We start from the raw sequence: 8,533 nt of genomic DNA, 5'->3' as shown, positions 1-8,533 counted from the left end.
TCAGATGAACTGTTACTGTACTTGCCTTTGTCTTTAAGCATGTTTCTCTCTGCAACTTGATGAAGTTGTTTTAATTCTGAAATGATTAATTTGTTTTGGGAGTAACTTGTCACACAGGATTGTTTTGCCATCTCCATTGGACTAACAATTTCTTTCCCAAATTTGGTTATCAGGCCTTGTAACCTACACCCAGATGGGCACCTGGTGACCTGCCAATAAGGAGAGTTTGAGTCACTTCTCTGGGCTAGTGATTTTGTTCATTGATAAACGTAAATAGTTATTTTCTGTGCTTATATTTTGAGTTATGTGTTCTAATTCTACTATTGTTGGAACGTTCCATTACAATTGTCAGATTATTGATGGGATGTGAAGCAGAAGTGATAGATTGTGCTATTTCTCAAATCTAGTTAGTAAAACAGTGGATAAATATTGGTTGGGCACCACATCCACGGAATCTCTGACATTATTATGTCTGAATGTTCTATTAAACTTTTCAAAAATAATTATTTTCAGTTACAGACTATATGATTTTAAAGTTATCTAATCTATAACAGAGATAAATGAGGAACAGCCCTTCAGTGTGTTCTTGGGACTTGAGTTCTATTATATCTATCAGCACATGTATTGCCTGTTATAATAAGCTAACAGAGAAATACATATATCCTTAACTTTTGACTACAGCATTCAGGGGCTTATATTAAATTGAATGCAAATTAAGGCTTATAATACACTCATTCCAGAATTAGTGGTTTGTGCCCATGCTCAGATGTAAAAAAAACATATTACACACCATGGATGCAGCTTGTGTTCAAGTTATCTTCAACACAAGTTGCATCTAATGAGTAAAATATGCCCTTATATGATACCACTGTATGAGCACTGTATGATATGATATGTACTTTAGTTTATTAGACTAGTTTACATTTATATTTTCTTTTCAGGGGGATATGATCAATGGTGTTATGCAGCATAAGAACAATAAAAATAAAAACACAACAATGAGTTAATGAAAGTGAGATATTTAGTTTTCTTTTCAGTCACAGTTACTATACATTAGGCCAGGAATAAAAAAAACACATAATACAATGGTGATTAGGGGGGTAGAATATTATACATAGAAATAATATTATTCAGTGTCAACAGGTCGAATTTTCATTTTAACAGTTTTGAGGGAGTAATCGACAGGCTTGAATGACACCCAAACAATTCCATTTTCAATCTCATAGGGTGCATTATTTCTTGGATCATATTGACCTCCAGTGTAGTAAATCCCATTAAGATTTGCAGCTTGGCAGTTATTGTACCACCAACCCCCTCCATACATTTCTGCACAATTTTCCTCCCACTTGTCACTGTCCCTATCGTGTGTACTAAACTTCATGTTAACATGAGAAGTGTATTCACGGTCATCTTTAGAGCCTTCTATGAGGGCGTCCCCAGCTGAACCATCATAGCTTTGAACATTAAGAGCATAACCCTCGGATTCAGATCCTATGTTAAAACCATATTCTGCGTAAACCTGCTTCCCAGACCAGTCCTCTAATTCAATTCTCAGAACTGTCTCCTTTTTGCTCAATAAATGGATGTATTCATTTCCCAGCCAAAGTTCTCCTTTCCCATTTGCATCCACAGAGCCAAATCCATTCTTGTAGTCTTGCCAGGTTCTGTTAAAATTCAAAGATCCATCTTCCCTCTGTTGAATCAAGAGCCATCCTCCTAACTGGGTGTCCTGGTCACAATACACTGACAGTTCTTTAAGGGATCCTTCTGGACTGATTTTGAAAATGCCACTTTTGGCCCCAGAACTGTGTTTCTGGAGGATATCAGCACAGTCTAAAAAGAAATGCAGTTTCATCTTGTTTACTGGCATTATTTTTATTATTAGTATTGCACATTGCTATGGTTACCGGGACTTTTAAAAAATATGGTGAAAATATGATGTTTGCCTATACATATTTGGAATTTGAAAACATATAGTTAAGAGAAGTGCATATTATTTACACTGTCTTCTATGTTATTTAGTACTTTTAATGTACATAAATGTATGTGATCAAATCATTCCATCTTTTGTCTTGGAACGGTTAACAAATTTAAAATGTTGGCAAAAATAAATGTGCATGCCATGTTTTTTAGTGCCTAGTCAGTGATGATGCTTTATAGCGGTATAATTAGTTTCCTGAACTTGCATTAGATTTATTTTCAGTCCATTTATTAGTGGAGACATGCCATAAAATAGGTAAGCTAATGTTTACTGATATAAACAAATACAATGTATGTGTCATGTCTGATATAAAACATAAATTTTTGTCCTGATTCACGGCTGCTAAAAGTTATGTAGAGTCTCTTCCTTAGGCACTCTCTGAAAGCATCCAGGTAGATTTGTTCTGTAGTTTGGAAGGCTGAATTATGTGTTTTCCTGGCTTAATTACCTACCACTGCAACTATCACTTTCATTTACCTTGCCCACGGTAAGCTCCCGACACTTTCACTCCTGTTTGCACACTGCGGGCCGAAAAATCCGGCACGTCTTCTTCACTGTTTAGATGCTGTATTGGGCCAACATCTTCAAATACTGGCCCACTCTTGTATTTAGTATTCCATTGGGATGCTTCCTTAGTATTTCCGTCGCTGCTGTATACTGTCTTGGTGTAAGTGGTTGAGCCAGATGAGCCTTGCGTTTTGACGGGTATAAAGCTAGGAGCGCCAAGGTCTGTATGACTAAAATCATCAAATTCATCTTCTCCTGGGGTAAAAGAAGCTGTATGGGTTATTTTAGTGCCTGAACTACTAGCTGCACTGCCACCACCACCACCACTGACAGCCTTGCCACTAAGGAAGTCCTCCCAGGTCCCAATGTTGGCCTCTCCTAAACTGCCACTTCCAGTTACACGTAAAGTATAAGTGCCATCACTATCTAACTTAGCCTTTCCATCTGCCTTAAGCTTTTCTAATCTTTGACACTCCTCTCCACCACTTATTGTTTCAGTAATTTCTTCCCTAGGTCCAGAAGGTCCATGAACGATTTTCTTGTGAATGGTCTTAGTGCATGAAATAACGTGACTTTCAGAAGTAACAATTGTCTTATCTCCCCCAGACACTGTTTTCCCTGGTTGTGTACTCTTATCCTCAATGACAACGAATTTGGTTTTGGTGGGTTGCTCTTTTTCAGTACCAGAGACGTACGTAGTAGATGAAGAAGACCCTGCTTGCCCAGTTACCTGTTTAGATTTCCCTTCTAGCACAAATGAATATTGCTCAATATCAGTGAATATTGGATACTGGTCTTTTTGTTGCGCCAGTGTCTTGTATCGGGAATCAACTGTAGACTCTTTTATAGGCCTCATCTTCAACACAGGAAGAGCATTAGAGTTTGGTCTCAGATCAGTAGAATCAAGTTGCACGATTTGTTTCTTTATGTTTTCATAACTCTCATGATCCACATTATAGTCAACACCCTTTGAACACGATCCTTTGCAAGCACGCAGTTTAATATCAATATCGACCTAAAAAAGGAGGATGGTAGAAAAGACCATATCATTAACCTGAAATAAATGGGCTAAGACCGATTTTGAACATGTGAAGAGTGAACAGTCACTGGCGTACCTCAACGCGCTTCATCTCCGACACCTGATCCTTAACGTTTCTCTGCAACAACTTGATTCTCTCTATTTGGCTGGAAACTGTTATTTTCAAAAAATCGATCTTTCTCCTGAGATTTTCAGTTACCAGGTTATATGTGCCATCAGTCTCTAAAAAAGGCAATAAGAAATTGTACTATATCTGCCATTTGTTTTCTAGGATCATGATTTGCAAAATTGTTTAACTATACAAATGATTGATAGAACATATTTACTTAATACATCATTATTTGCAATTCATATGTAGTTATCTGAACTTTTCTATTTCATTTAACTCCAATGTTAACTCTAATCTTGATTCTCATGGCTCCAGATAATAACAAGTACCAGAGCAACACCTTTATATAAATTCATGGCTCTATTTCCTAACCCTCACTGACTGTACTAGATGATAATGATCAAGGGTATTAGTTGTGATTTGTGCACACAATCTACAGTTCAGGGCTGGGAGGCAGTATTTTCACTATTATTTAAGGTCAGTATGTATAATTTTGCCATAACATTGTAATAAAGACTTTTTAGCATTTTATTAGTTTTCATTATACATGGGCAGGTGTTTTGACCCTCTAAGAGCAGTGAATGTAGGTGGTATGGTAGGTGTTGCGGACAAAAATAACTGCCCATAGTCTATGAAATGAGGTTCTGTGTTTCTTATGTTTTCAGTTCATCAGTTTGTAACGTAACAATGAACTCTTAGTAGAAAAAATAATAAGCAAAATGTTGCAGATTATGAATTATAACAGAGTAACATGACTGCAGCGGAACTGATGGCACTGATACTTACGTTGTGCTGCCACCAAATTACCCTTGATAAGCTCATATGTTTCTTTGGTTCTGGTTTCAACGCTTTTAAATTTGATATCACCATCATTTAATTGTTTCTTAATAGTATCAATTCTCTTGGCAAAATCTTTATCAGACTGGTCAGCTAAACCTTGAATTCTGCATCCAGAAGGACATTTGGGACCCTGTAGATAACAAATGATGCATTTGTGTAATAATATTAACCTGTAATCACACCAACAATAATTACACATTACACATTAGTTACACATGTCCTAAATGTAACAAAATGAGTTCTATATGCATCATGGTGACAAGGCTGAAATTTATTTTTAACATCTAAGAAGAATGAGACTTAATCATTTTTGATCCCCCTCTTCATAACAAACAATTTAATGGTAGCCTGAATCGGAATTCAATTGAATGGATTCCACTGGTTGTCAATGAAAACATTTGTGTCCCAATTAAGGAAGTGATCAACCAGCCTGGCAACAATTTGGCTATCTAAAGAAAGAATAAAAGAGGACAGATGGTCATATTAAAACAAATCCAATCCAATTTGTCCCATAGATTGTAAGCTTGTGAGCAGGGTTCTCTTACCTCTTTGTCTGTATGTATTACCCAGTATTGTTTTATTAATGTTTGCTCCCAATTGTAAAGCGCTACAAAATTTGCTGTTGCTATATAAATAAATGTTGATGATGATGATGATGATCCATAATCCACAGTCCTCTAAAAGGAACTGATTTACAACTGAATATATTTTGTATCCGGGGTACGTTAAATGTGTAGGTAATAAGATAGCCACCCTCAAGTACCCAAAAGTATTTTTATTTACAAAGACAACCAGTTTTAAAAATTTGTCACTAGACAAATTCCTCTTAAAAATTACCCCCTAATTTTGCTGTTTACATCTCTTGCTATTTGTGCCGCAAGCAATGTTGGCAACTAAGACTGGGTACACACTATCCCAAATTTCTCCCAATGCGATATCTTTAACGATTTTTCCAACGATTTAAAAAAAACAAAAAAAAACTCAGCCAGGCACAGAGATGGGTCAGGGGTGTTTCTGAGTGGATTCTGACTGAATTTTGTGAGCAGTGTTATGTCTGACTAGTGCAAATAACAAACAAGTATGAAGTCTAGTTATATTTGTCACGTTCTGCCATAGATGAGGTGTGTCCTAACATGGCCACCATAGTGAAATGTATTATTATATTTGATTACCAGTGATGTCAGACAATGATAAAGGTAATGGTAAATTCACAGTTGCTTATACAAGTATTGACACCAGTCATGTATTATAAACTTATGCTGCATATTAATCCTTTCAATACACAGTTGCAGGTATGATCCTCCAGTTTAGGAGTGTTGCACTTTCTGGTAAATTGTAAGAAGCAAGGACTCAACTGATTATCTGTTAAAGAACAAAATAACAAGTATCTAATTCATACCTGCCTATTCTCCCAGAATTCCCGGGAGGCTCCTGAATTTCGGGAAGAGTAGGCAAAACTCCCAAAATTTGGCGAAATTCACAGCAGTGAATGGAGGGGCGGGGCTTAACATTGCCATTAAGCCCCGCCCCCTCCATTCAATGCGGAGAAATCTTAAAAGTAGGCATGTATGATCTAATTCATTCCTACTAGTGTTCCTTAACCTCCCAAAGTGTTTACTACCTTTAAAGCAATAGGCAGGGCTAGAGTCATACAAGCATAAAATGTGCTTCTTGCCTTTGGCTCGCTCCCCTAAAATCAGTACATAGACCAAAATTCCACAGACATTTCTGCCTCTTCATCTCACACCGCGTCTTCGTGCTTTTCAATTACATTTTATTTGGAGAACTTTACATTTTAGTATTAGAAGGGATATTTTGGATAATTTCTAGTAACTTTAGTTTTAACACTACACTTCCCAGACTGCGCAGTTTAGAGGGATCAGTGCTTCCAATACCTTTATATTTTAAAGTATGAGTTATCTGTACATTATCACTTATATAATATATAAGATTTATGGTACTACAACAAAATGTGTTGTAAGGAAATGTAAAGATAAATTGTTATCATTTCTGTATTATATGTGTATTATTCTGAATTGTGATATAGGTTAAGGGAGCAGTATACATATTTTTGCACGGAAGTAGCCCTTTCTTACCCAGTCATCATCTGAACAGATCGGCCAGTTTTTCTCCTGCTTGCAGCCAGGAGCGGCTTTCGCTTCTAGAATTCTGGGCCCACGGCCAGCTCCGCCATCTTCAATAAATGTGCTCTCCGATGACTATTGAAAAGAAAATATATATTTATATAAACATAGCGATTAACACATGCATGGTCGTGTGACAGTAAAAACAATTTACAGATCTAAAACAAGTAAAAACATTTTGTGAACTTGGACCATGAATAAATATATATATATATATGACGTGTGTTCGTCATTCATGTAACATTTACATATAACAATACATTTATCTGCAATCATATTGGCTTCACATATAAAGCCTGTATTGAGTGAATATTGTATTCAAGAGTAGATTTTCAAACTTCATAATGCAAATTGTACGCATTTTGTGATGTTGTCCACAGCAGCCAATAAGACATTAGAATTGATCATTCCAGCAATCAGAGGTTTTCCTAGAATTAACACTTTAGACTTTGCTAGATCTAAAAGTTTAGACTCTTTTGCACTACAGACATTTTTATTAATCATGTCTGGAAAGCCAGTAACCTAATTGAAAAAAAACAAAAGAATTGATGTGATATGTATACAATGCATGAAGCTGAGACAGACAGTATTCATATGCTGCAGAATTTGTTTTGTTCTGATGAGGGGGGGGGGGGGGGGCGGGTTTGCGGTGGGGGGGGGTGGGCGGGTGCGGCAGTCAGTTGATACCCCCAAAACCAAAATGTTTGCAACAGCAACTGTCTGTGACTAAAAACTGTGAGCAAAATTTCACCTTTGAAATTAAATTCTTATAACAGTAATATGTGGAAAATTCTGGATCCACGATCAATTGCACAACAAATGTTCAAACTAACCATATACAAGAGATATTATATTTATATAGCTTAAATGTCCTATTTTTTTAATTTTACTTATTCCCGTTATAACATGTGAAGAGTAGTTTAACTATAGAAAATTTTAGTGTATGAAAATTATATATAACTAAAATCAGTAGCTCAGTTACTATGGTATCAATATCAATATACTATGGAATCACTATACTGTACATGCAAGATAGATGATAGGAACATAAAGTGGAAGATTGTAATAAATGCAATAACTTTGGGGGAGGTCTGATATTACAATGCAAGGGGTGAAAATTAGTTTTCTGTTTTGCACATAAGTTAAATACTGTCTATTTTTCATGTAGCACACAAATACTTGATAGCTTATTTGTACACTGAAATTTAAAGTTGATATTTGTGTGCTACATGAAAAATAGTCAGTATTTAACTTATGTGCAAAACAGAAAACTAATTTTCACCCCTTGCATTGTAACATGGTTTTGTCCTGGAGACTGAAATAAGAAAGTTCTTAATTTAAGTTCCTTAATGAATCAGGCCCTAGATTGTAAATTCTTATAACATAATGCAACACTAGTTATAAAGATACATTAAAAAAACAAAACCCCTATGTTTGCAGCGGTTGTCCTAAAATGAGCATATATATATATATATATATATATATATATATATATATATATAGCTGACAAACGAGTAAATTAAATATATCATACCCATGCAGTGCTCACGAGGCAGAGCAACAAGGTTACAAGCGTTGCTCTCAGCATCTTTTTGGCTTTGGCTGAGTGAAGATTATTGTGGGGTGATTGCAACCAGTCGTCCCTTTTAAGCCTGGCCACTAGTCTGATGTCAATCATTAGATTGCTCTATGTTTACTGAGCTAATAAGACCTGTGTACAGGATTAATGTCACTGCCCCGGTTACTATTGCTCAAGTCACTGAGTAAATTTATTTTAGGTTCTCGGAGTGACCTAGTGTACCCATATTATATTTGTAAGAAAAACATACGTTGTTTGGGACGACAGGAACAAACGTGAAAAGAGAGGACAATTCATGGCCATGTTTAATTTTCAATGATCACATTTTGCAATA

At 36.0% G+C, this 8,533-nt stretch overlaps 1 protein-coding gene across 1 annotated transcript; it reads right to left on the bottom strand.

The window, feature by feature from the left end:
- Positions 1–1,003: 1,003 nt before the first annotated feature.
- Positions 1,004–8,313, bottom strand: FGA (fibrinogen alpha chain). Its single transcript, XM_075198443.1, has 6 exons — positions 8,155–8,313; positions 6,573–6,695; positions 4,423–4,606; positions 3,604–3,749; positions 2,459–3,503; positions 1,004–1,833 (listed from the first exon to the last, which is right to left on the bottom strand). The coding sequence occupies exons 1-6, from the start codon at positions 8,296–8,298 to the stop codon at positions 1,127–1,129; spliced, it is 2,349 nt and encodes a 782-aa protein (XP_075054544.1). The 5' UTR covers positions 8,299–8,313; the 3' UTR covers positions 1,004–1,126.
- Positions 8,314–8,533: the final 220 nt, after the last annotated feature.

Source organism: Mixophyes fleayi, chromosome 1, assembly GCF_038048845.1.
Source record: "Mixophyes fleayi isolate aMixFle1 chromosome 1, aMixFle1.hap1, whole genome shotgun sequence".
Classification (NCBI taxonomy): domain Eukaryota; kingdom Metazoa; phylum Chordata; class Amphibia; order Anura; family Limnodynastidae; genus Mixophyes; species Mixophyes fleayi.
Note: the sequence above shows the minus strand (reverse complement) of the source record. Positions and strands in the feature narration are given on the sequence as shown.